The sequence below is a fragment of the Westerdykella ornata genome (genome assembly GCF_010094085.1).
Source record: "Westerdykella ornata strain CBS 379.55 unplaced genomic scaffold EI97scaffold_16, whole genome shotgun sequence".
In the NCBI taxonomy this organism is placed as follows: domain Eukaryota; kingdom Fungi; phylum Ascomycota; class Dothideomycetes; order Pleosporales; family Sporormiaceae; genus Westerdykella; species Westerdykella ornata.
Window position 1 is genome coordinate 22,515 of NW_022986866.1, and position 25,043 is coordinate 47,557.

The 25,043-nt window shown below is 53.5% G+C and overlaps 9 protein-coding genes across 9 annotated transcripts; 4 read left to right on the forward strand and 5 right to left on the reverse strand.

Annotated features, from left to right (window-relative positions):
• Positions 1-128: 128 nt before the first annotated feature.
• EI97DRAFT_459605 (uncharacterized protein) lies at positions 129-977 on the forward strand (the record flags this gene model as incomplete). The annotated part of the gene is made up of 1 exon (XM_033801020.1): positions 129-977. The coding sequence occupies one exon, from the start codon at positions 129-131 to the stop codon at positions 975-977; it is 849 nt and encodes a 282-aa protein (XP_033652499.1).
• Positions 978-1,474: 497 nt separating this feature from the next.
• On the reverse strand, positions 1,475-3,048 carry EI97DRAFT_468243 (tyrosyl-tRNA synthetase). The gene is made up of 2 exons (XM_033801650.1): positions 2,699-3,048; positions 1,475-2,622 (listed from the first exon to the last, which is right to left on the reverse strand). Exons 1-2 carry the CDS (start codon positions 2,922-2,924, stop codon positions 1,574-1,576), a joined length of 1,275 nt encoding a protein of 424 aa, XP_033652500.1. The 5' UTR covers positions 2,925-3,048; the 3' UTR covers positions 1,475-1,573.
• Positions 3,049-3,257: 209 nt separating this feature from the next.
• On the reverse strand, positions 3,258-4,940 carry EI97DRAFT_434530 (Aldo/keto reductase). Its single transcript, XM_033798657.1, has 3 exons — positions 4,646-4,940; positions 4,256-4,410; positions 3,258-4,170 (listed from the first exon to the last, which is right to left on the reverse strand). The coding sequence occupies exons 1-3, from the start codon at positions 4,764-4,766 to the stop codon at positions 3,379-3,381; spliced, it is 1,068 nt and encodes a 355-aa protein (XP_033652501.1). The 5' UTR covers positions 4,767-4,940; the 3' UTR covers positions 3,258-3,378.
• Positions 4,938-6,872, reverse strand: EI97DRAFT_83212 (RNA-binding domain-containing protein). Its single transcript, XM_033803129.1, has 3 exons — positions 6,621-6,872; positions 5,015-6,570; positions 4,938-4,967 (listed from the first exon to the last, which is right to left on the reverse strand). Exon 2 carries the CDS (start codon positions 6,426-6,428, stop codon positions 5,157-5,159), a length of 1,272 nt encoding a protein of 423 aa, XP_033652502.1. The 5' UTR covers positions 6,429-6,570; positions 6,621-6,872; the 3' UTR covers positions 4,938-4,967; positions 5,015-5,156.
• Positions 6,873-7,346: 474 nt separating this feature from the next.
• EI97DRAFT_443540 (uncharacterized protein) lies at positions 7,347-10,402 on the forward strand (the record flags this gene model as incomplete). Its single annotated transcript, XM_033799836.1, has 4 exons — positions 7,347-7,490; positions 7,547-8,342; positions 8,401-8,609; positions 8,657-10,402. 4 exons carry the CDS (start codon positions 7,347-7,349, stop codon positions 10,400-10,402), a joined length of 2,895 nt encoding a protein of 964 aa, XP_033652503.1.
• Positions 10,403-11,113: 711 nt separating this feature from the next.
• EI97DRAFT_434533 (histidyl-tRNA synthetase) lies at positions 11,114-13,450 on the forward strand. The gene is made up of 5 exons (XM_033798658.1): positions 11,114-11,494; positions 11,551-11,843; positions 11,893-12,033; positions 12,087-12,543; positions 12,613-13,450. Exons 1-5 carry the CDS (start codon positions 11,260-11,262, stop codon positions 13,107-13,109), a joined length of 1,623 nt encoding a protein of 540 aa, XP_033652504.1. The 5' UTR covers positions 11,114-11,259; the 3' UTR covers positions 13,110-13,450.
• Positions 13,451-13,841: 391 nt separating this feature from the next.
• EI97DRAFT_380316 (phosphatases II) lies at positions 13,842-16,244 on the reverse strand (the record flags this gene model as incomplete). Its single annotated transcript, XM_033795752.1, has 2 exons — positions 13,842-15,761; positions 15,816-16,244. The coding sequence occupies 2 exons, from the start codon at positions 16,242-16,244 to the stop codon at positions 13,842-13,844; spliced, it is 2,349 nt and encodes a 782-aa protein (XP_033652505.1).
• A 1,845-nt stretch (positions 16,245-18,089) lies between these two features.
• On the reverse strand, positions 18,090-19,374 carry EI97DRAFT_83414 (uncharacterized protein). The gene is made up of 3 exons (XM_033803130.1): positions 19,071-19,374; positions 18,810-19,023; positions 18,090-18,756 (listed from the first exon to the last, which is right to left on the reverse strand). Exons 1-3 carry the CDS (start codon positions 19,231-19,233, stop codon positions 18,369-18,371), a joined length of 765 nt encoding a protein of 254 aa, XP_033652506.1. The 5' UTR covers positions 19,234-19,374; the 3' UTR covers positions 18,090-18,368.
• Positions 19,375-19,522: 148 nt separating this feature from the next.
• EI97DRAFT_434536 (putative glutathione S-transferase) lies at positions 19,523-21,441 on the forward strand. Its single transcript, XM_033798659.1, has 5 exons — positions 19,523-20,078; positions 20,137-20,372; positions 20,433-20,480; positions 20,533-20,868; positions 20,929-21,441. The coding sequence occupies exons 1-5, from the start codon at positions 19,894-19,896 to the stop codon at positions 20,973-20,975; spliced, it is 852 nt and encodes a 283-aa protein (XP_033652507.1). The 5' UTR covers positions 19,523-19,893; the 3' UTR covers positions 20,976-21,441.
• The last annotated feature ends 3,602 nt before the right edge of the window (positions 21,442-25,043 follow it).

The window sequence follows — 25,043 nt, forward strand, 5'->3', positions numbered from 1 at the left end:
TGAGAAGACATTTCCAAGGCCACGTCGCTACACTGACAATCAACGTCACCAGCCTCTTCGGGTGCTGGTTACTGTTGAAAGACAGCACCCCCAATTATACCACCATTACTGGGATTCAGGAGCTTGGAATGAAGCCGGTCGAAGCTGCGCTCTATGTTCTGCACACTTACAATCTGCTCTGGAAGATGAGCCTGCCCAACGGCGTTGCACTTACGGCAGTCACATTTATGATGATGGCTCCCCGGAAATTTCAAGCTCAGGATCATCCTTCCGCGGTGTCGATGAGCCTGATTATTGGTGTCTTGAATTACTACTTTAGTTTCATTCAAGTGGCTCATACCCCTTATCGAGCCTACGCCATTGCGCTCTTGGTCACATTGGGCTCCTCTTTTTCGCAAATTCCGGACTTGACACCCTTTCGGGCCGCCTTCCGCAACATGACTTCGATCTGGCCGACCACCACAAGCAGTGTACCCTATGGAGACGAGAGGAAATGCGGCATCACGATCCGCCGGACCAAATCAGCTTCTTCATCCAACGATGGTACCAAACCGGTCGTGAAGGAGGGTATAACCCCCCAAAGTTTTATTGTCCAGGGCGCCCTCCCTGAGTTCTGGCGACTCACAGCCATTCAAGAGGAGCAGCATTCGAAAGACCAGACGACTGAGTATATTGCCTTCCCGATGATTATGGACTGGGATCATTCTCATCTTATCGCCACGCTGATTGACCCTGGTGACCTTCGAGAGTCCCCGTCCAAAGGCTGGTCTACAACGTTCAAGGATCCGGGCTCCCCTGTTTCTGAAATGAGCACCACCATTGAGTTGGCTCCTACACGTGCGGTTGAGCAAGGGCCTGGGGATTCCACAACCAATCTTGCTACTCTCCATCCGAGGGCTTGTGCGGCTACCATGAGGGGTGTTGCCGGAGTGATAGGGAGGGCAGTGAACGAATATCCACTAGTGCGGATTGGGTAATAGAGATTTTGCATGTGGACATGGGCGGATTTGGTGGGGTTCTAGGTATTTGGAACGCTCATGGTGCATAGGCGTTGACCACATTCGTTGAAACGGAAGATTGTTACTCATGCTAGAGGGTGTTCACGGCGGTCTGGATAGAATTGAGAGTCGGCACATCATGCTACTGCTGACTGAACACCTCTTGTACTTCTTCTCTAAATTAGGTTACTTATTTTAAGCAATTGAGTTGGTTACAATCTGAGTACGCCATTGGGGCACTGCGTTCCCAGGGGTTTAAGCCTGATTTACTTAGACGGAAACGCTGTTAAACCATGAACAGCGTCTGTTACACCCCTGCGACCCCTGGTTGTTCAATTGGATGGGAAAAGGTGCAGTACATTGAAAAGGGTCGCACGGACACAGGGGAGTTTCATCGGGTTAGTAGAAAGAAGGCATGAGAATTGTTAAACACAATCACACTTCGATACAATCACAGCTGGACAAGTCTAATACGTCCCGCTAAGAAACGTTCATATCATTCGTGAATTAGGGGGGTATATGTGCTAAAGGTCTACCCAAACATGCCAACAACTAGTCTAAGAACAGTCTTACTGTCATGACGTCGCAGCAGCACCACCATCGACAGCGTTCTGTGCAGCCGCCTGTTCCTCTTCCTTTTTCTTCAAGCCCGGGTATCCCGTCCCCTTATTCTTCACCTTCTTCTCCTTCTTCGGCGGTGGCGGATAGGCCTTGAGCGTCGTCTCCTGCCACTCCTTGGATGCCTGGAAGGCCGCCTGAATAGGAGCAAGGAGCTCATTGATCCCCTTTGCCACCGCGGGCTTGAGCAACTGCGGCGTCAGGACGTCATTTCTGTAATCCTCATGCATCTGGGAAATGGACGTGTAGACCAAGGGCTCCAGACCATCCCTCTCCCGATCGACGCGGAACTCGCGGTTGCCCCTCAGCGCGGCAGCGGGAAGCAGCACGAATTCGACGAAAGCGAGCACGCCGTTCTCCTCGACGACTTTGGGGGCCGCGACCGCCTTTTTGATCTTCTTGAGGACCACGTCCGGGGGGTCGAGGAGATCGATTTTGCTGTCCGCGTCGCTCGAGCTCATTTTCCCGCCGTGCAGGCCGGGGACCATGGGGTTGAGCAGGTGTGCGCGCTGCTTGTATCCGAGCTTTGGGAGCCATTCTTTCGCGGCGGTGAAGAGTTTGCGCTGGTCGACGCCGCCGAATTGCGCGTCGACGTCTAGGTACTGCTCATCGAGGACTTGGAGGAGGGGGTAGAGGAGGCCGCTCAGGGGCGCATTCTCCGTCTGCTTGACGACCTCGGCGCCGGCTTTCTTTGCGTCGTGCTCCGATACTACAGATGCCATTTTGTACAGATCCATGACGTACTCTGCGCTCTTCTGGTAGGAACTTCCCAGGACGAATTTCAGCTTGTCCAGGGGGACGCCGATGCCCTCGAGCATGGCCGATATTACGAAGCGGTAGTATTCTGCGCGTTGCTCGACGAGCTCGATGGGCGCTTTCAGGTTGTCTAGGAAGCCGTGGATGTCGGCTAGGAGGATGGTGACGTCGCATCCCGCGGCGAGGTACTGTGCTATTTTGATGGCGGGGACGAAGTAGCCGCAGTGAGGGCGGCCGGTGGTTGCGGTGCCTATATGCCACTGTCAGTACATCAAACGTCTCCTACTACTGAAGGTGCTCTTGGAGGAGACAACAAAACCACGTACCCCAGTAGATCTTGGGATGTCTTCCCTCCTTGAGGATCTTTTCGATGATCTCCCCGTCCAGAACTTCAGCCAGGTTCTCTTTGATCAGCGCCAGTCGCTCCTCCGGCGACGCCGTTTCGCTCGACCCATTGCGCAAAGGTAGTGTTGCGGGTACGGCGACTTGTTCTGTGGTGCCTGTTACCCCGCCGCTGGGGACTGTGAGGGGTGTGGAATCGGCTTCGACCATGGTGGATGGAATACTTGGAATTGGTGTGTGTACTTGGTTGTCGAATTGGGTGGCCGCAGGGAAATGAGTGGATTAGGATTTAAGAAGGCGCTGAAGGAAGTGATTTTGGAATGGTAACTCAAAAAGTGACTCAGGCCCGGTTCGGCGGGGTGCGGGCCGAGTGCGCTAGTGTAATCGATAAGGGTGGCGCTTGGCAGGAATTCCCCTTTTGGGGGGCAAAAGTGTGAATTGGAACAAAATGTCATTGTTCTGAGTGATTTTGGATGACAGGAGAGGCGTCTGACGGCGAGAGTGAGACCTTGCATTGTGAGGGGGGGGCCGGCCAGATGCAGATGGGAATAGCGCTATGGACCTGATGTCGCCACCTGGCTGAGTACTCTACTCTTTGCGGTCTATTATTGTCTAAATAGCGGTAGGACATGTATATTCGGTAGATCTTCCATCTTGATAGACGCTAACCAAATCTCATAGTCAGCTCCTCGGGCTTGTTACCCATCACCTCGTCAATCTCATCCAGAATCTCCTTCGTCAGCTGCTTCTTCACACTGACCGCCTTCACAGTCTGCCACAACTGCTCCGGTCGACTGGCTCCTGTGATGGCTGAACTCACAACGTTATTGCTGAGCACCCACGCAAGACTGAGCGTCGCTACATCGGTGTTCAATCTCTCGGCAATCTTGATCAGCTTCTTCACACTCTCTTGCTCCTTATTCCACTTCTCGTTGCCAACGCCAGCGACCACGGACTGAATGTATCCGTCCTTGGAAGTGGCAAGACGAGAGTCCGGCGGTATTCCGTTAATGTACTTGCCCGTCAGAAGACCGCCGGCGAGAGGAGAGAAGACGGTGAGTCCCAGTCCGCGGCGGGAATACAGCCTTGCATGCTTGAATTCCCCGTCCACCTTCTCGGGCCTCAGCAGGGAGTATCCAGGCTGCTCCACAATAGGGCCAATCAGTCCATGCCGATCAGCAACCGCCCACGCTTCCTCAATCTCGGAGGCAAGCCACTCGGAAGTTCCCCAGTAGAATGCCTTGCCAGTGTTGATCACGTGGTTGAAGGCTCGCACGGTTTCTTCCATAGGGGTATGGCGGTCTGGACGGTGGGCGTAGATGATGTCGACGTAGGAAAGTTGGAGGCGTTCAAGTGCCAAGTCGGTGCCCTCGATGATGTGCTTGCGAGAGAGACCAAGGTTGTTGATTTTGTTGCGGGGGGCAGGGAGGGCAGAATTGGCGCTGCCCCAGTTGATCTGGGGAGTGTGAGTGTGAGAAGGCATTGTACAGGTAGCATTGAAGAGTGTGGGAGAAGGGAAATTGGCTTAGGGGGTATGGTACCTTTGTGGAGACGACAATGTCGTTGCGCTTCCAGCCAAAGTGCTTGATTGCTCTGCCCATGACCTTCTCGCTCTCTCCGCCTGCGTAACCCTCTGCACAGTCGAAGAAGTTGATGCCGGCGTCATAGGCCGCTTTCAGGCAAGCAAAAGTCTTTTCTGAAAGCAGTGTCAGTCTATTCGAAATCTCCATTTCGCGGAGCCATTTCTTGTCGGACACACGCTATCGATTGGGGTGAAAAAGATGTTGAACATGATGGCCCAATTGGTAGCCTCATGTACTCAAGTGAACGTATTGATAACGGACGATATTACGGTGACTGGAAGCACAAGAGGCAAACGAAGAAGAACATGAGGAAGGTTTAACAGATAAGAGACGATATATTCCACATACCATCATCGACATGGCCTCCATAGGTAAGCCAACCTCCCAACGAGATCTCCGAAACCTGCAACCCAGAACGCCCCAGGAAACGGTACTCCATCTCGGGCAGGTCGGACGGGGGTGCAGCCATTGTGTTGGTAAGAAAGCAGTATTCCCGTGGATTCACCTGCAGATTGAGTATTGAAGATACGGAAAGTAGAATGGCAAAGAGAATGACCTTTAAGGGAGTTATGAATGACAAATGGCTTTGATAGGAATGCTGGCGGGGTACGGCTAGCAGACATCTGCCCCGCTGTAGCAGTAGTTGTGATGCCCACCGGAATTTACGGAACTTAAAGAATTTAACCGGTGCATTTTCAGAAAGGTGGGAGAACGAACAGTATGAGTATCGTGTGCTGAAAGACAACTTGACCCAATGCTTCACAGCTACGATCGACATGTCTCAGAGAACCATAGTATGGCCATCATGGGTATCATAAAGCTATGAACGATCGAAAACCTCTGCTCAATGCGGATTTTCTTAGTCAAATGTGATCTTCGTACCCCGAGCTTCAACAATCCCTTGCGGGCCTCTGGGTGCATTCGTATGGGCAGCGCCAGACTTGATCGATCGAGAGTCTACTTTGCCCCGAGGTCCTTTCTCTCGAGGTTGCTTGCCCTGACGTCCTCGCTGCGGTCGGTCCTCTCCACCCAGGCGCCGTATACGCTCCGGGTGCACGCCCTCCATGTCGGCTTGCTTCTCCTTCCCATATCGCTTGTTGTATCTGGTGGTGGAGTCTTCCGCAAACTCGCAACGAAGGTCCCTCCCCATTAACCTGTTGACGAACCACTTCACCTTCTTCGATTTCCCGGCTCCTTCCTCTTCCGACTCGTCTGCATCGTCCTTAGCTGACTCCTTGTAAATGAAGCCCTTCACTGCCGATGCCGCGGAGTCTATTGACTCAAACGTAATCCACGCATAGCCCTTGCACTTCCCAGAATCCTCAAACGTGGCCATGTGAATATCTGCAATATCACCGCACTGGCTGAAATGTTGAGTCAAGTCCTCCTTTGTCACATCGAAAGCCAAGTTCCCGACAAAAACCCGCTTGTTGGGCGGTTTGCCTTCCTTCCCTTTCTTCCCACTCTCTGCGGTTTCATCTGTCTTGGGCTTCTCGGGGCGACCCTCGAAACTTTTGGCGTTCTTGATGAGAAGCGGCCTTCCATCCATTTTCGTTTCCGTCAGAGCTATCGCGGAGTACATGGACAATTGGTCGGAAAAGTCAACGTACGCAAACCCTTTGTTGAGCGGCTTCGTGGTCCAGTTGGGATTCGGAGGTTTTGTGGGGGCGGGCATGTTCACGCGGGTGATTTGCTCGTTGGTGATGTCCGAATTTTCCGTCAGAAACTTTCGCAGCGTCTCTTTGGTAGCGGACCATGGTAGGTTTCCGATCCACACTCCGTACTCGGAGCGCTTTCCAGCCTTCTGCTCCTCTTCATTGTTGTCTGTCTTCGGCTTCTTCGCGCTCGGTTCGCGGCTGATGGACTCGGACGCAGCGGATTTCGAATTCTCCTTGAGTTTCTTCGCATTGCGTAGTTCCTTCTTGGACGGCGGCTCCGGGAGGTCCACCTTGATTTCCAGCTCTTCGGGGAGGGCCTCGCGCTTCCGCTTCTTGCTGTCTGACTTCTTCGCATCTCCCTCAGCATTGCCCTTCTCGCGCTTCTGCTTCTCCTTGAGCTCCTTCCTCTTCCTGCGCTCTTCTTTTCTTATCGCCCATGCATCTTCCTGGGTGGGTGTCTCAGTCTTCGACATAGCTGCCAAAGAATGGGATAGGCCGTGGGAATTTTTGGAAGACGCCGGGCCCGCTCAGTCGCCTCGAAAATGGAAAATGTTGGGTTAGTCAGCAGCGCTATAAATTGGCACATATGTTAGCGCGTTATGATCGACGGCGATACTGTATTTGTTATCAACCCCACCCCCCGGGCATAGCCAGCATTCGATTACCTAGGTACCCTATGGTAGTGCGTGTATGGATTCTATCACGACCCACGAATGGATAATAGGTCAATGGTACGGATATAGAGAGGCCTCCAAGTCCAAGGTCGAGGTTCCATCTCATGTGTGCCACCGATCAGCCAGTAAGGAGAGTCTGGAGAGCAACTCTCTGAGGAGTGGCCTTGTGTGACAAGGCGTGATTGCTGCTCCTTGGCGATTCATCACGTGTTCTGGGAAGTGGTCAATCGATTTTCAGTATCAAGGACCAGTTTACTATTTTCCTCCGTCCCTCCGACTTGCAATACAGTATTGATATATCCTCTGCCAACCCTCTCTCATGGAAGCAAGGTTCAAGCGGTTGTTCACCGGCGGTGGAAGCATCAATCGATCAGTTGACTCTGACCGGCATCAGATCCGCGCTTTGACCACAGGAATATCCCTGTGGACGCCGCGTCCCTAACGTAACGCAGCTGCCTGCTGGTTGCTCCTTCCCTGGGGAGCTGGACCTCAGTTTCCCCACTCCTTCTCCACCTCCTCCTTCCTTCCCTCTCCATCACTTCACCATCGTCATAACCAGCTTTCCCCATCAACACGTCAGTCTTGCACCCTGCGAAGCTGGACTGCTGCTTGAATTCACCGTCTGCTGCGTAGCTCTCGCATGCCAGCTTCCAGCGTCTGATTGCCGGCTTTCACCAATAACGTCACACTTGCCGCCGTCAGCCTGCGCTCAGCATCATGCCACCAAATACTCAGTCCGAACGCCCACAGGTTCCAGTGACCCTAGACACACCCGTCACAATCAAGGTCAACATCGATGGGCGAGTCGAGCGCCTCAGTCTCCCCCTTAGAGACTTGACCTTCCCGACCTTCCCCGTTAAGGTACGCTCCGGCCCGCCTCTCACTATATGGGTGCTGACTTTGGCTACGTCCTGCAGCTCCGACAGCACTTGAAGCTCAAGTCCGGTGAGGACTGGAGATTCGAGCGATATTCAGACAGTGCCGGGACATTCGTTTACCTTGACCCCACGAACCCTCAGGTCTACAAGACACTCTTCCGAGCTGCAAAGGCCAAACTCAAGCTCCGCATCAGAGCTACCCGCGATCACAGAGTTGCCGAAGCCATGGCGCGGCTGACAGCAATGCGGCTTGCCAACACTGCCCAACCCTCCGATGTGCTCCCCGAGCTGAATGGAGTCCAATACCCCATAACACAGGCCGCGAATGTCCCCGAGGCGTCGGCAATGGACACTTTGCCAACACCAACGGCCATTATTCCTGCAGCTATCGCGGACGAGAAAAATGCGACGCCTTCCTCAGCTACCGCTACTCCAGTCGTAGCACCCACAACCGATGCCGATGCTTCCACTCCCAGCCCTGAAAGGCGTATCATTGGTGCTTGGGTCATATTCTGCAACGAGTGCAAACTAACCGTTGAAGACGTCTTTCATTACCATTGTAGCATCTGCGAGAGCGGAGACTACGATCTCTGCTTGAAGTGTGTTAACGCTGGGAAGCACTGCTTGAATGATTCTCACTGGTTGGTCAAGCGATTCTATAAGGACGGCCAATTCTTCAGCAGCATCACTGAACAAATCGGTCCGAAGCGTAAGTCGCATGATGAGATGCCTGGAGCCTTTTTGGACGATAAGCAGCCTGCTGTCGTCGAATCTGATCAGTCTACACAGCAGGCTGAGGAAGAGCCTAATCGCACTTGTAACTGCTGCGTAAGAGGTAAGCTCAAATTCCCTTTTCATTGCGCCTGGTCATTCCTTACGCTTACGGATTATAGTGTTACCAGAGGACCAGTTTGTTACTTGCACTACGTGTGAGGATTATGACCTCTGCTTCTACTGTCACATGCAGAACAAGCATGGCCACCACCCTGGGCACGTCTTCAAAGCTGCGCTTGATGATGTTAAATTACCCGCCGTTGCAGCCTTTCTCTGCAAGGCAGGTAGAAATGTCCGCCATTCCGCCATCTGCGACCGGTGCAATAAGGTTTGCCTACCCTTCCTCTGCATTAGGTCTGTTTCTAACTCCTCTAGTTTATTTACGGTGTGCGTCACAAGTGTCTAAGCTGCCCTGATTGGGACTTCTGCGACGACTGCTACAAAACCGCTCAACGCACTCATCCGCGCCACCGCTTCGTTCCCATCTATGAGCCCTTGGCTGAATCCCAAGCCTTCGGAACGCGCCATGTCGGCATCTATTGTGACGGCCCCCTTTGCAAGGGGAGACCCGATGTCTCGTACATTGAGGGAGTCCGTTACAAGTGTGCCGTCTGTCATGACACGGATTTCTGTGCCAAATGCGAGGCACTCCCAGACAACAAGCACAGCCATACTCATCCACTGATCAAGTTCAAGACGCCTGTTCGAAATGTCAGCATGACGACATTGGTGGAGGGCGGTAAAGATGGACAAACGATGGCACAGTTTGGCGATAGGCCTTCCAACAGGCCCCATTGCCAACCGTCTGTGCATACCCCTCCCAACGCCATGAAGGTGCAGACCGTTGCCCACCTGCACCCCGCCGGGCCAGACCACACCAAGATCCCAGAGAAGAAGAGTGACATCCACACGCTTCTGGTCGATCCGGTCAAGGAGAAGGCTCCGGACAGCCAACCCACTTCCGCCGCTGCTACGGCTCCCACCTGCAAGGAAACCACCTCCCCGGAACGCACCCCCGATGCCTCAAAGCTTGATGCACAGTTCATTCGCGAGAGTGTCTCTGATGGTACACCGATAAGCGCCGGCAGTGTATTTGTGCAAACCTGGACTCTGAAGAACCCGGGCCCCAATTCCTGGCCGGCAGGTTGTTGTGTTCAGTATACCGCAGGAGATTCCATGCTCAATCTCGACCACACTCGTGCTGTCAGTCAGCAGGAGTTCTCCACGGCTCGCTCTACCAATCCGATTCTTCGCCCTGTCAACCCAGGAGAAGAGGCTACCTTCCGTGCCATTTTGAAAGCGCCGTCGCGCTTGGGGGCTTCCATCTCTTATTGGCGGTTGAACACACCTGAAGGTGTTCCGTTTGGCCACCGCCTTTGGTGTGACATCCAAGTCGTCGCTCCCTCGATTCCACCGGCCACCCTCCCGTCGCCCTGGTCTCAAGTAGCCCCTCCCATGTTCCCGTTGATGGGCGGATACATCCCGCCAAGCGCAGTGCTGAGCTCCGACATGGCCGCATCCATGCGCAGCGGACAGTTGGCCCCAATGAGTACGTCTGATTCCCAGCGCATGCTCCGGGTGATGCCGGATCGCACAATTAGAGAGAAACTGGCTGGGTATGAACTATCAGATCGCGATCACCCAGTGGAGGCCCCAGAGTCTCGCTCGGAGAAGCATCTGGATGAGCCTCCGAAGGAGAAGCTAATCGAATGTGACCTCAATGTGCCAAAGGCCGAAAAGTTGGTCGAGGTTGCAACAGCACCGGAAGTCTCCAAGCCAGAAGCGTCGGTCACACCAGCAGCGGTGGCAACGGAGAGGGAGGATACTCAAGCGACAAGCCCTAAGCCAGTCTCTCCCGAGGCGGAGTCTTCCCGAATGATCTTCCCCAAGCTTGAGAAAGAGTCGCCCGCTTCCAGCGTTCACGAGCCCGGATCTGCTAAAATCGGTGAAGCGGATGTCAAGGCACGGAGCTCTACAAGTGCTAGCTCTTCCGCCGACTCTAGCGAGGAGTTCTTCGAGGATGCCGAGAGCGTTGACATCCAATCTGCCACGGATGGCGACAGCTTTTTGACGGATGAAGAATACGATATTCTCGATGCTAGCGACGAGGATGCTGAGTGAAGAGTCGACGCGGTCGATATCACAAGCTGTTCGTACCACACGCCACCCACGATGTGATGACGGACATTGTGACGCGGTATATATTCGCTGACGAAATTGGAAATTGACCGTTGCCATATTCGAAATACCGGATGACGCTTCTTGGGCGGACGGTCAGTCGGGTGGGCTTGAAGCCAGGCTTGGCCTCTTAACTTGGAGTACAGGAGGGAACACCTCCTTGTCTTTCTTTTCTCATGTAGCCGCTGTTCTGGATGGGAATGTCGAGCAGGCTTGCTCCAGCGGCATCCATCCTGCGACATTTATTTGTGAGATGTCTGTTCACATATCTACGACGCTCTTTGAGAGGCGAGGGCGGGTCTAGGGGTAAGGATTTCTTGTCTTGGATGTGTAGGTTCAACCTTCTCTAAGGTGTTTTTTGGCGTCATTTCTCTCTCAGCTTAGTGTGATATGACGATCTCTTTATGCCCAGTTCCTGTGCAGTGAAGATATCGGTGAGCTGTCCTTCAATCGTCCCTTGCATCGTCAATTGCGTGGGGGGTATGGTATATCAAAATGTGAGGATACATTGTATGCCTCCCATTAGCACGTTGTTGGAGATTAACACTATCTCGTCCTTTGCGGGGATTATATCATCGCCCGTGAACCCGGGTTAGTAAGCATGGAAGCACTCCGTAGCTGTCCTAGAGACTATTCCAGTCTCTTATCATTGTGGCCGGAAGTAAACGTCCATGAACTCAAAATCATACTTGTAGACATCTCGGTGCGGCACGGCACTGGACAGCAGAACGCCAAGCGTCACTAGCCACCAACGCCACCACTTCTACTCCTTCACCCTGACTCACCACTCCAACTTTTCTATGCAGGCATTATTCCGACACCCCTCATTGCCCCTCCGCCCTACGCGACTAGTTCCCTTCCACATTACCTCCGCCGTACCACGTTCAAAAGTTTCACCCCGGTTCCAGCAGGCATTGAGGTTATTTGGCAATCAACAAGCGGCACCCAGGCTTGGTGAAGACGAGATGGGGAAGGACAAGGAAGAGAAGAAGGGAGGGAACTTCCAGTTGAAGGTGCCCAAGGGGACAAGAGATTGTATGCCTACCCTGGAGATGCAGGGATCAAGTGCCATTTCTGACGCCTGTCAATAGGGGTTGGCGACGATGTTGCGCTGCGCGATTCCATCTTTTCCAAGATCACCGACGTCTTCAAACGCCACGGCGCAACGAGTCTCGACACGCCTGTATTCGAACTGCGCGACATATTAGCAGGGAAATATGGAGAGGATTCCAAGCTCATATACGATCTTGCGGATCAGGGTGGAGAGATCTGCTCGTTACGATACGACCTCACGGTTCCGCTCGCTCGATACCTTGCCATGAACCCCTCAATACAAACCTTCAGGAGATACCAGATAGCGAAGGTGTATCGCAGAGACCAGCCGGTATGTCAAGGAGTTCTGGTACTGGTCAGGACAAAGGCTGACAGAATAGGCCATGACAAAAGGCAGAATGCGGGAGTTCTATCAATGCGACATTGATATTGCCGGCGCATACGATCCCATGATTCCTGACGCCGAAATCCTCCGAATTGTCAACGAGGTGTTTGATGGGCTTGGCTGGGAGCAGTACACCGTCAGTACCCGAAACTTGGCTATATGCGTTCGTCACGTTGACCTCTAGGACAGATCAAGATCAATCACAGGAAGATTCTCGACGGTATCTTCAAGGTCGCTGGCGTTCCCGAACCTCTCATTCGGTCAATATCATCAGCAGTGGATAAGCTGGATAAAATTTCCTGGGAGGACGTAAAGAAGGAGATGCTGGAGAAGGGTCTGCAGGAAAATGTCGCCGACACGATTGGCGGATACGTCAAGTTCAAGGGAGGCAACGACGTGATCGATCTGATCAAGGGGGACGAGAAGCTCTTTGCTTCGGAAGATATCAAGGCCGGTGTCCAGGACATGGAACTGCTGTTCACCTACCTCAAGGCCTTTGACGCCATGGACCGGATATCATTCGACCTGTCGCTTGCCCGCGGCCTCGATTACTACACTGGCGTCATCTACGAGGTTGTGACTGAGGGGTCAGCGCCGCCCAAGAATGCCGCCAAGGGGAGCGAGGCCGCTGTTGGAGTCGGAAGTGGTACGTTGATTTTTATTTTACCCTTATACGATACATGTGTGAGGGAACCATACTAACCTGTGTAAACAGTCGCTGCTGGCGGTCGCTACGACCAACTAGTTGGTATGTTCAGCGGCAAGCCGATCCCCTGCGTTGGCATCTCCTTCGGTGTCGACCGCATCATCAGTGTCGTCCAGGCGCAAAAGAAGGTCACAGCCAAAGCAAAAGACATTGACGTGTTTGTCATGGCGATGGGAGGGAAGGGGTTCGACGGCATGCTCATCGAGAGAATGCAAATCGCGCGCCAGCTGTGGGACGCCGGGATCCGAACCGAGTATTCGTACAAGGTCAAGCCCAAGTTTCAGGCGCAATTCAAGGCCGCCGAGGTGGCCAATATCCCGCTCGCCGTGATTCTGGGAGAGGATGAGCTGAAGGATGGGAAGGTCAAGATCAAGAAGTTGGGCGTTCGGGACCCGAAGGATCCGGAGAAGGATGGTGTGCTGGTTCCCAAGGAGGACCTGATCCCGGAGGTGCAGAAGAGGCTGAAGGATCTCGCGAATGGTGTGGCGGATCTGAAAATCAACTAAGGATAAAAGGTTAGAATGGAATTGTACACGATACACGATACCAGATAGATTTCCGGCATGGGGTAAGGGATTTTACGAGTGTCCCACGCATCGAACGATGTCCGCTTGCAGCGGTTCTTCCTGTTAGACAGCTTTCATTTCCTATTTCTCCATGAGCCACCTACTTGGTAGAGCCCGGTGAGTTTTCATCAGGCGTCCAGATTGAGCAATGCTGGATGCTCGGAACTTGCTTGCTGGGCTATGAATTCGCCGAAAATGATGGTTATCTCTAGTGGTATATAGAGAAAAACGTCCCGGGCTACCCGCTTGTGCAGGATCAAATACTGCTACTTTTTACATCCAATTGCTAAACACCTCACTAGACTATCTCAGTCATTCGAATCTGGATGTCTTAATATCTCTGTATACGGGACATACACAGCAACACTATTAGAGAAGGGAAACATCACTCATCTGCAGGTTTTGCGACAGTGGAAGGCGGAAGACGGCGACGAAGCCCCGTCTCTGATCCTCAATACTCTCAGACTCGGTCAGTCTAATGACAAGCCCAATGCGACCCACGTCCTATGCCATCCAGCCCGCATAGCTCCATCTCATGAAATACCAGTACAAATATGCTTAAACCACGCCCCGTGACCCCAGACCCGCCATGCGTGGGTATCTAGAAGCGACGCCACAAAAAGCAAATGATAGATGAATGAATACCGACCGCCCAGCAGAAATGCAGCGACCCTACTGCATCTCCACCCCCATCTCATCCGGGGCTTCCGCGGCAGGACTCCTAGGCCTGCTGGTTCTCCTATCGCCCCCCACGCCTCGATTGGTGCTCTGGATACCCAGCCTCTCGATGCCGGCTGTCAATCCTCTGCTAATGTTTGATCCCAGCGTCTGACTCCACTCGCTCGCTGTTGGTAAGACATTACTTGAAGGGTGTACCGTCGTCCCTGCTCCAGTGGCACCTTCTGCGGATTCCTTCCCGGTAACGATCTGCTCGGAATACGGCTGAGGCGTGGTGGTCCCCGACCGCATAGGCGTCCGTCCGCCATTATATTCATCGTCCAACGTGGTCACCTGTGCCATGAGGGAAGCCGTCTGCGTTGGGCCGTTCATGTCTTCGTCGGCTCTACCGAACACTTCAGCCCACCACCTGACTTTGCCCCTCTGCGGGAAGATCATGCGTTCTTTTCCACGGATACTGTCGTCTACAACGGGGTCGTACTTTTCATTCAGAAACTCCTGTTTCCGGCAGAGGAAGTAATCCCAAACGCTTCGTGTCCGTTGTGCCGCCCTCGCTTCGACGCGCTCCTTCTCGCTATCGAACAGAAATGTGCCATACTGACAGGAATAGAGGTGGTACAACAGACGTCTGAGGAATCGTTCGTTGAACTCAAAGCGCGTGGGATACTGGTATGCTAGTTGGTAGACAGCGTCGAGGAACTGGTGAAAGACGGGCGACAGCTCGTTGACCTTGGTGACCCGATGTTCTTCTGCGGCACCAATTGTGGTCGGAGAGGGTCTGTAACTTGGCTCAGTTGGGAGCATACTATCCGATACAGGTTGCAACTCAGCGGGACCCAGTTCTTGTTGCCGTGCCAAAGCCTCGGTGGACCCATTCTGGCGGTTGAAGAGACCTCGGGCACCCCGGAGAGCGTTCTCGAAAGCGTTCCCACCACCACCAGACGCATCTGCTTTTCTCTCGACGCGGTCATTCTCAATCTCGAACCATTTATCGCTGCCCAAGAATCCGGACCGATGGCGGAACATGTGGCCGAATGACAACCAGTCCTTCTCCACCAAGACGATGAAACCCTCCAAGGTGCGGTAGTATGGATCCAGACAGATCTGACTGAGCGCACTGAGCTGGCTGGTTCGGTCCCAGCCATCCGAGCAATGTATCAAGACATGTGAATGCATGATACCCACCCTACGTGCAATCAAATCTGTTCCTTTGAGAATGTTGTCAATGTGCTTAAGCCAGCCACTGCTTTGCAGCGCTTTCGCGGCCGGCTTGTATTCCAGGAAATCAGAGTCCTTCAGTGCTTCCACTACAGCGTTGAGAGATCTCCGCATGACATGGATATTGTCGATTCCAAGATATGCCTTCTCAGCATTCGGATAGTATTCCATCTTCTCGGAGCCCTGACCAACAGCTTGCATTACCATCGCATTCACCGTTGGCCGCGCGTCGACAATAAGGTTCCGCTGCTGGGCCCCATATATTTTAGGGCGGTCGGCCGCTTCTATAGATGCACCAAGATGTTCTTCCGAGCCTGTAAGGCTGGAGTCCCCAGTTTCAGGCTCGAGCACGGCCGAAGGGTAGGATCCATCATCTCGATCGGCAACGTCTATCGTGCTGCCTTCGGAACTTAGCTTAGGGGGTGTGCAAGGTGCTACCGCCGTCGCCCTTTGCATGGTCCTCCATCCGCTGTTGGTGTCGAAAATGGCAGCAACAAGACTCTCATCCTGTGGATTGCGATTCCCCCGAAGCCCCGGTTGCGGCTGCGAGCTTCTCGTTATGGAACAGTTATTTATCGGGTGGCGGTAAACAAGCACCGGTATCCGTTGGCGGGAGCGAAAGCGGCCTGCGTAGTTAAGGACGTTATCCGAAATCTTAGAGGGGACAACGAGGACGGAGGGGTACGTCTGGGAGAACTGTAGTCATTCTGGTGTTAGTCTGTGCGCCATCTGAGGATGAAGTTGGCATACTTCGTAGTTTTTGTTGATCTCCGAAATTCTCCAGCCTTTGTCCGAGTCCTTGGGACTGATGCCTAGACGCTTGTACTCCCTACGGGCATCGTATATTTCCCACCCATTGAACTTGTCTTCGGGAGGCTTAGGCTGGTAGGCGAATGCCAGTAGCTTGTCCAGCCGGCCGAGCTTGCATGAAAGGGATCGTATGCTCTCGTATACATCGCGAGCGACCTTGTCGTCGGGGAAGTGGAACATGAAGAATGTGAAGTCGCGACATCGTAAACGAATGTGGGAAGCTTGAGGGTGGCCGATGGGAGCTAGGTGCAGGACGCAATGGGATATTATCGGATACGTTATCCAGACTTCCTTCTTGGGCGGGAGTCTCGTATGAGAGCTGTCTGGAGGTGGGGCCGGTTGGTACCTGAAAACGATATGGTGCTGCATCAGGTGGAGGTTGCCTTCGAAGCGGACGCCTCTCCGGTGCATCACAACATCTTCGACCTGATTGCGATCAGCTAGGGTATATACCACGAAGCTGGGAGTTTCTCGTACCTTGCTAACGCGGATCATGTCCATGGTGGGCAGTCCGGTTGTGTCGCCTGGGAGGGCAAGCTTGTGGGTTATTGCTAGAATAAATATTGATTAAGAACTAGAGAATGTGTGCATGGGTTTGCTCCAGCGAGGTGCAATCCGGGCTATCCGCAAATCCGAGAACCACACGGCGGGTGAGGGTGCATGATGGAGTTGGCGGGTGGTCGCGGCAGAGCAGAGCAGTGCAGGGAGCGGTTGCAGATCGCCGTCATGGCACGCGGGTCCATCGCTCATGAGAGATTCCTTGGCATCTCTATCGATAGCTGCTGCTGCTGGCTAGTCCAATTCCTGTCTAATAAATCCAACTTCCATCAAGGGAAAGCTCCCCTGACTTCAGAAACAAGTAATCACTATACATTCTTCTTGAAGATCTCGTACCGCAGGTGGAATGCAGCATATAGATGGCTAGACATGTTTTCACATGAGTAATCCAAACGCTTGACCTCGGTTTATATTCAAACACTGTAGGCTTTAGAGGAAATAGAGATACTACCCAAGAAGAGCTTTATGCTGGTTCGAGAAACAGCACTTGCATACACTATGCACGTTAACCCTTTCGTTTCATCAGACGAGGAAAAGAAGAAAGGACAATTTCACTATGACGCTTCCATCGCCAAGCCGTTACTGGGCGTAGACACTGATACATACTCAGGTATATGGACAAAGGAGACTCCTGTCCACTGAGCTATTGCCCTGCCAAACTCGCACTCACCTCAAATGGCCCATGCCAGTTCAAATTCAAGTCCTAGCTATCTAATCACCGCACAGCTTGCGTTGATCATGCCGGAGGGGGCGGTGGAGGAGGCTGGTTACCTGGGGGCTGTTGTACGTTAGGGAAGAACGAACAACAAGGGATTAGTAGAGAAACTCACAGGTGGTGGTGGAGCCTCTCCTGGAGGGGGAGGGGGAGCACTGCCGCCCGGTGGTGGAGGGGGCGGAGGACTACCGGCGTTGCCATATTGGTAAAGCGAAGCGACACCAGGTGGAGCAGCAGCACCGTAGCCAGGAGCACTATATGATGCCATGCCGGGAGGAGCTGCCGCTGCAGCGGAGTCGTAACCGTTTGCTCCATAGGCGCCGTACCCATACGAGGCACCAGGAGCGGCAGCCCCCCAAGGTGCGGCACTGTAACCAGCACCATTGTACGACGCGGCACTAGCACCGGCCGAAGCCCAAGGTGCAGGATTGGAAGGACCATCGCGCTCGTCTCGGTTGTTGCGGGCCCAGGGAGCTGCTCCCCCAGTAGGACCACGTTCCCAAGGCTTGAGAGCGCGCGGCTCGTCGCCTCCACCATATCCATCTGTGGCTCCATTATATTCGATCTGGCGAGGAGCAGCAGCTCCGGTCTGCCCAGCAATGAAAGCCTCGAGCTCGTCCTCAGGCGCTGTGATCCTGTTCGCGTTGCGTGGACCGCGGTCATCGTTGCGCCAATCCTGGCCGCGTTTACGATCAGGACAGTCACGAGCAAAGTGGCCGGCCTGACCGCAAACACGACAGATGACACTGGCGGTATAGTTCTGTTTCTGCGGGCAATCGTACTTTCGGTGACCGATTTCGCCACAGTTCTGACAGGCCTGATTTTCGTCGTCTCGGAGCGTACCGTTGAGAGCAGCAAGCTCGCGAAGTTGGTTACGTTTCAACTCATTTTGTCCTTCGGGAATCGAGGCAGCCTTGTTGTGGGATTAGCAAGAGTATTCCAAGGGCGGCTCAGGGTACTTACAGTCTCAATGACGTTGTGAATCAGCTTCTTGGCCTTGTTGACCTTCTCCTCCGTATCTGCCATGATCAAACAGTGCAAATCCTCTTCCTGGTTGCTGGAGTGAGCTGCGTCAGAACGGCCTTTGCCCTCTTTAACAGAGCCTTTGCCGCGAATGGCAATCTTGGCGCCGGATTCAGACTCCATCTTTTTGAGCGTATTTCCACGAGGGCCAATGAGCAGGCCAACTGTTAGTAGGAGAACCTTGGTTAGTCAAATGATCAAAATGGGTCAGTAGAGTAATTGATGAGGTGGGTTAGTGACATAGCTATACTGCAGACGTTCCAAGATATCCACTTGTATCGGTCGGTCTGAGCATGCCTCGTCAAGACGAAGGCAAAAGGAAAGCAAGGACTGGGAAAGTGGGGGTTTAGAGGGGTTAGTTCCGTACTGAAGTTGATCTCTGGATAGTCATTGACCGGCACATAGACTTTCTCCTGTGTCTTAGTAGGTCGCCTATAATCAGCTGGCGGATGATAGTTGGGCAGCGTCTTCATGGCCTTTTCGACCAACTTGTGACGCTCATCCTCGAGTCGCTTGCGGTAGCGGAACTCGCGCGTATTGACACGGCGACCAAAGTTATCATACTGCGGAGGAGGGGACGGCGACCTTGAAGTATGTTAGCCTGCGAACACCAATCCGGGCAAGAATGCTACACGTACCGTTCACCCTCTGGAGGCACAACATCGTTGATCTTGAGCTTCTGGGTGATTTCCTCAATGCGCAAATGCAGAGTATACGCGTCAAGCTGCTCCGTAGTCATGGCCGCATAGATGGCCGTGGGTAAGCCCATCAGGCCGGCAGCCTTGTTCTCGCTGGCATCCCCCCATCGATTGCGTTTGCGTCGCCGTTTGGGACCATCGACGGGTTGGGCGTCTGAGAAGGTCAGTAACCATCACGAAGCAGGTAAAGATACGACATACCACGCGTTGGACTGCGACCGCGCTTCAGCTCTGACAACCCCGTCGCTGGCGCAGCGGGATTGTAGCCGCCGTCGTCCTGAGCATCGTCGCCGCCGCCAAACCGTCGCCGAGTCCCGAGGGGAATGTTATTCGAGCCCGTAATACCTTGGTTACGCCACGACATCTTCGGTAGAAATGGGAGGTGTTTGACGGTCGTGATACCACCACAAGAGGGCGTGATGTTTGAAGGGAGCAGTGGCGAGGCCCTGAGCTAAGACATGAATGGGGAAGCTTGGCGTAAAAGTTTAAGCGAGAAAACCCCGGCCTGGCGCTAAAGAATTTCACGTGCGAGCAAGCTTTCACTGTCACGTGATGTACTTCATTTTATCAGATTAAGAGCCAAACTACCGACAAAGCTTTTGCCCATGCTTTTGAGATCTCCTAGCAAGCCTGGTCAGTAGCGCCGTTCATTGTTGTACTTGTATACCTACTCCCCCCGACCAATCCAAACCGAACGGACTTAGCCAACACCAACCCCAGAATAACTCCGCCCGTATCCCTCCTCTGCAACAGACAACAAGCACGTCAGGCAACACACACTCTTTCGCAACGGAGTCGTGTAACGTGCTATCCTCTCAACTAGTACAATCACTCGGCTACGCCCTTCGGATTACTTATCCCTGGCCCCAAAAAAACCTGAAAATGAAATCGTCATTCCTCATTTCTAAGCAACTCGGGTTGCACTATTTACATGAGCGCGGGGCCAACCTCATAGCCGCGGCGCTGCCCCCACCTTGTGTCGCCCCCGGATGCCCTCCGTATAAAGCTCCCGGAGAGAGCTTCAATGCCCTTTGCAAGACTGCAATACATTCCTAAGACGCTGCAAAGATTTCCACGTATACCGCCCTCGAAGGTTCCAATTCGCGCCCTCCTGTCTAGCACAATGGCATCCAGCGAGCCGAACATCGTTTTGTACACGGCGCAGACGCCGAACGGCATCAAGGTGTCCATTACGCTCGAAGAGCTGGGGTAAGCTCCCAAACGGCATTGACTACATCGGACGATGTGCTGATGTGCAAAACCCCAGCCTACCCTACAAGGTCCACCCCATCAAGTTCTCCACCAACGAGCAGAAGGAAGACTGGTTCCTCAAGATCAACCCGAATGGCCGCATCCCCGCCATCACCGACACCTTCACCGACGGCCAGCAGATCAATGTCTTCGAGTCCGGCTCCATCATGCAGTACCTGGTTGCTCGATATGACAAGGACTACAAGATCAGCTACCCGCCGGGATCGCGCGAGCATGTCGAAATGACGAATTGTACGTGGAACCGTGTATGAAGGTGGAATCAGAACAACGAATCTAAATTCTTGTGAATAGGGTTGTTCTTCCAGAACGCTGGCGTGGGACCAATGCAGGGGCAAGCAAGTCAGTCTGTCAGATACCGTGCCAGAAGCACCCCAGCTAACACTTACGCAAGATCACTTCACTCGCTACGCCCCCGAGCACATTGAGTACGGCGTGAACCGGTATCAAAACGAAACTCGCCGCCTATACGGGGTGCTCGACAAGCACCTTTCCAGCAACAACACCCACTATCTGGTCGGTGAAAAATGTACAATCGCAGATATAGCTCACTTCGGGTGGGTCAACGCCGCGGGCTGGGCAGGCATCGACATCGACGAATTCCCTGCGCTCAAGGCCTGGGAAGAGAGGATGTCGAAGAGGCCTGGCGTGGAAAAGGGCCAGCACGTCCCCGAGCGCAATACGATCAAGGAGAGGTTGAAGGACAAGAAGGCGATGGAGGAGGCAGCAGGTACGTGAGCCTCGATTCCTACTTGTCCTTCGCTGTCGACTAACCCGCCTCGATGTGTAGAGAATGCCAAGAAGTGGATACACAGCAAGCCGAGTGAGCAAAAGTAAGTTTTGTCCAGATCCAGCAGCGGTTCGTCACAGTTCTCGTGGAGGAGAAGTGAATGTCTGGAGCTGCGTTAGGGTAGCTTGTAAGGGAAGAGAAGCATGATTGACTGTTCTGGCCCAAGCAGACTGTAACGCCAAAGCGAACAAGATACTCAAAGAATAACAACAACGCAAACCATGAGAGGCTTGTTGATGTTAGCTGCATTTGCATCGGACCACCTCATCCCAGTCAGGGCCCTCCTATAGCTGATGCAGCATCATAAAAGTTTCCGCTCCATGGCAATATGGCTGAACTTCGGGTGGAAGTGATGTATATTTCTTTTTCTTGATAGTTATGTCCCTGTTGGAGTTGGGATTTGCATCCTAACGGTCCATTGCTGTTCTCACTGACTGTTTCCTGCTTCCTTTTGCACATTCTCGGTTTCCGATATGTAGCAGCCATAGGTATTTGATCTCTGATAAGTGCCAGGATCATGTGGCTGCAGAGGTTGGACTGAGGTGTGGGGTGCATATGGATGCCCACTGCACGACCGTTTCAGAGAGCCTCGCCACAGACATGCAATACTTAGCGAGCGGACTGCTCACCCGATCTAGGACGCCCAGAACGGTGGTGTTGCTTGTAGTGGGAAAGCCTGGTTAAGCCCTCTCCATAACGACATGGTTGCCGTTGGGACTGCATGCAAGACCATTTCGCCATTGCGCCAATGTTCCGAGCCGGCTATGCATACCCCGATCATCACTCAACGAATGTCTGGTGATAATCGTCGATTGTTATATAGTCGTCAGCGCCATGTGATGCTGCTGATGCAGGTCGTTGGTGATGATTTGCTTTAGCCCAGGCATGAGCCGTCCTATTGATGGAGGAACCCGGTGAGGGAAGTTGGATGTACCTGGTTGATAGCAGCTCAAGTTAAAGAGGGTAGCAGAGTTTAATTCACGTCGCTTGCGTGGACGGTCACACAATCCCAACTTCCTGGAGCAGACAGTCGCTTACACAGTACAAGCGTAGTGCGTACCATGCGTACCTGGGAGGTGTTCCTGTGAAATTGAAAACGCTCATCTCCATGTCAAGTTCGAACATCTCGCACAAGAACTGACGCCTCCACGATGCGTCCAACCCTTCTATCCGTCACCGACATGACCTATTGTTGATCTCCACAGGGGCTGCTATGAAGGGTTGCGCATGTGCCATAGTTCATCCTTCCAGAAGGCTTGGCCGAACAATGGAAAAGGAGCAAGAGTAGAGAGATAGAGTTCCAAATGAGCCGAAAGAGGTGGCATCCCAGCCTTTTGCGGGGGAGCTGCGTCGCGATCGTCACCGGGGTTGTTCATTCAGGCAAAATGCAAAAAGAACGAGGTGGCAACCAAACAGGTGAGCTGGAAAAGGTGAACGTATACAAGTACAACAACAGCCACAAAAATAGCAGTGTGGTTGCACCACTGCCACCTGCAGTCTGGGTGTGGAGTAGAGATCCGCGGTAATGTATAAATAAATTGGACCCTGAATGTCGGGTTCCTCCAGAAAAACAGGCGCAAATGTGAATGAGTGGGGATTCTGCCGGTATGAAGTGCCCTTGCAGTGCAGCTTGCTGCACGTCGTCCTCTCCTGGACTGGACAACAGGACAGGAGGCAAAGGTAGATGACGTACTGTGAGGCGGTCGAATCAGGGCTGCACTGCGCAGGCATGAGGAGTCAATAACGGCCCGCGGCCCCTAATAAGGAGAGGCAGCCACGCAACCAAAGAGTTTGTCTGACCATCAACCCAAAAGGCAATGAGGGTTGGAAAATAGGTGAGATGAACCAGGACTTCGCTACCAGTGAGTGGCCACACCACCTGAACGTGGCGGTCTCGCATTCCGGGAGCAGTGTGTGTTGACTGTTCTGCTGCACTGGTGCATGAAGGTCAAGCTACTGCGTAGTATACCAGCGTGCAGGACATAAGAGCGATGGGCCTGCAAGAGAAGCGAAGTAAGCCTAGCATACATGGATTGGAAATAGCTCTGGAAACAGCCCAGACACGCTTGCGGAGAAGAAGTACTGGCGGTGTAGTAGCTTAATACCAGTATGTAGTTGTTGTCAGAACTGATGTTCGAAGGAGGCACATGGAAAGGGCACTCGTTAAAGGGCACACCAGTAAATAATAGCGAGCATACCAGTAACTCACCACTTTTGCGCCGCCGCCACGTACGTGCAGGAACCCAGATTTTAGATGTAAAGAGGCAGACTTAGGATTTCGAAGCTGCTCTTTCTAATGCAGTCAAAATTTTAAGGGGTTGCCTCCTAAGATTTATAGCTAGAAGGGTTAGGACATAAGAAAGAGAGGGTAAATGTTCATGTTCCTCGCCAAGGAGGCCGAGCACTTAGCCGAGGCAGGGGCAGCAGCCATTCAGAGGCGACGCAGGCGGCGCAGGCGACCTTACTGGTATGCTTGCTATTATTTACTGGTATGCTTGCTATTATTTACTGGTATGCCCTTTAATCAGTGCCCATGGAAAGCAGCAGGACTGCCCAAACAGAAGCTGGGGGTTTGTTCATGGGACCGGGGTCCTTCCATTTTGGGTATAAGCAGCAACTCGAGTTGACTCGGATTGTGAGGTCGACAGTGCTAGACTTGACGCAATGGCCCTCGCAACGACCCTCTCAAGCTGTAACAGCAGGGCCGCAAGCAAGCCCCTTGACTCAGGTTAGGAGAATGATGGGTCGGAAGAGGGTGTGGATGTACCAGTAGCTATGTCCAGGCACCTAATAAGGGCTGTGCGGTGCGCGTTGCCCATCGGCGATGCGAGGGGAATTGGATTTATGGTTTGGTTAGCGCTGACGAGGTGGTCGATGTTAGCCTCGTCCTGAAAGCTGAGGGTGTGTGATTATGCAGCAGCCCTATGGTAGATTGGCGAGTCATTCACCATGAGTTTCAGCAACCGCTCGACGAGGCAGGTACCAGGACGATGTGGTTATTGAGCGGCGCCGTTTGTTGCGAGTCGGGCGAGATGTGCAACAATGTGACAGGCGCTGGAGGCTCCAGGCATCATGGGGACGTCAAGGGTGTTGATGAGGGATCAATGGCGGTCTCGGGACGGGACGGAATATCTGAGGCGGGTTATGTCATCAGCCGGCTAGAGGGAAATGAGGTGGGAATCCGAATGCGTAGGAGAAGTGCTCCGAATTCTCCGAGCAAGCCATGCCCGCATGGCCAACTGCTGCCCGTCGACGATGAAGGAGGACTTGGACCTGCAGAGGGACTCGAAAAAGCGGCGCCGTGGAGAGGGGTGGGTCAGGCGGTGGACGCCACGATCTAGCACGGTAATAAATAATCAAGGTACACGACGGGTTGGCCGCAGCAAGTTGAGCTGCAACCTCAAGCAGGGCCGGCAGTACCCCAGAGCTGAGAGCGGAGCCCCAGAGTCGACTTCCTGGTTGCCCCAGAGCCTTCATCAGGTGCATGGCATGGGGTTTTGGCCCAAAGGTGCAGAGTCGTGGACATGTTGCTACTTTTGCTACTTTGCAAGAGGAGGACGTGCTGGGGTCATCAGCATTTCCTGCCAAGAGGACGAGGGAAGCTAGTCACGCGCTAGGGAGCCCGCTAAAAGGCGCTAGGTCAGGCCTTTTCAGGACAGGCGTAGCGCACGAAAGGGTGGGCAACGGTTCTTGCGGGGACGCATTCAGCCGGTTGGTGGAAACAGCCAACCAGGCCTCACCGGCTAAATGGCTAAAAGGCAACGACCCCGCAGTCGCGCGTGCCCAGGTGGCCCTCCACTCTCGCTCTCGCTCTCTTCACGCTGGCGCGGCTTTGCGGTCGGCGGGTTTTCCCCTCTTCCACCCATCCCCATCATCCCAGCGACCAGGCGAAGGAGGGAAGGCACCAGGGGCACACATCTCGGCCGGGGTCTGGGGGAAGGAGCGATCGACGGTCATCGGTCGCCAAAACAATCGCCAGACGGGCCATGGCCAATAATCCGCAGGCCCATCAGCGCCCATCAACACCAGCGGCCGGAGAGCCACGGCCAGCAACTGACTGATGAAGCCAGAGAGGCTTCCCATGGCGCACCCGCGAGATTGCGGCCCCCCTCCAA

Coding starts and splice junctions, on each gene's coding strand:
- EI97DRAFT_468243 (XM_033801650.1), bottom strand. CDS start 2,924: ATGGTCGAAGCCGATTCCACACCCCTCACAGTCCCCAGCGGCGGGGTA. Junction 2,623..2,698: donor ACATCCCAAGATCTACTGGG/GTACGTGGTTTT, acceptor AGTGGCATATAG/GCACCGCAACCACCGGCCGC.
- EI97DRAFT_434530 (XM_033798657.1), bottom strand. CDS start 4,766: ATGGCTGCACCCCCGTCCGACCTGCCCGAGATGGAGTACCGTTTCCTG. Junction 4,411..4,645: donor TGGAGGCCATGTCGATGATG/GTATGTGGAATA, acceptor CACTGCTTTCAG/AAAAGACTTTTGCTTGCCTG. Junction 4,171..4,255: donor ACATTGTCGTCTCCACAAAG/GTACCATACCCC, acceptor CACACTCCCCAG/ATCAACTGGGGCAGCGCCAA.
- EI97DRAFT_83212 (XM_033803129.1), bottom strand. CDS start 6,428: ATGTCGAAGACTGAGACACCCACCCAGGAAGATGCATGGGCGATAAGA.
- EI97DRAFT_434533 (XM_033798658.1), top strand. CDS start 11,260: ATGCAGGCATTATTCCGACACCCCTCATTGCCCCTCCGCCCTACGCGA. Junction 11,844..11,892: donor TGTATCGCAGAGACCAGCCG/GTATGTCAAGGA, acceptor CTGACAGAATAG/GCCATGACAAAAGGCAGAAT. Junction 12,034..12,086: donor TTGGCTGGGAGCAGTACACC/GTCAGTACCCGA, acceptor CCTCTAGGACAG/ATCAAGATCAATCACAGGAA.
- EI97DRAFT_83414 (XM_033803130.1), bottom strand. CDS start 19,233: ATGTCGTGGCGTAACCAAGGTATTACGGGCTCGAATAACATTCCCCTC. Junction 19,024..19,070: donor CGGTCGCAGTCCAACGCGTG/GTATGTCGTATC, acceptor TGACCTTCTCAG/ACGCCCAACCCGTCGATGGT. Junction 18,757..18,809: donor GTGCCTCCAGAGGGTGAACG/GTACGTGTAGCA, acceptor ACATACTTCAAG/GTCGCCGTCCCCTCCTCCGC.
- EI97DRAFT_434536 (XM_033798659.1), top strand. CDS start 19,894: ATGCCCTTTGCAAGACTGCAATACATTCCTAAGACGCTGCAAAGATTT. Junction 20,079..20,136: donor ATTACGCTCGAAGAGCTGGG/GTAAGCTCCCAA, acceptor GCAAAACCCCAG/CCTACCCTACAAGGTCCACC. Junction 20,869..20,928: donor GGCGATGGAGGAGGCAGCAG/GTACGTGAGCCT, acceptor CTCGATGTGTAG/AGAATGCCAAGAAGTGGATA.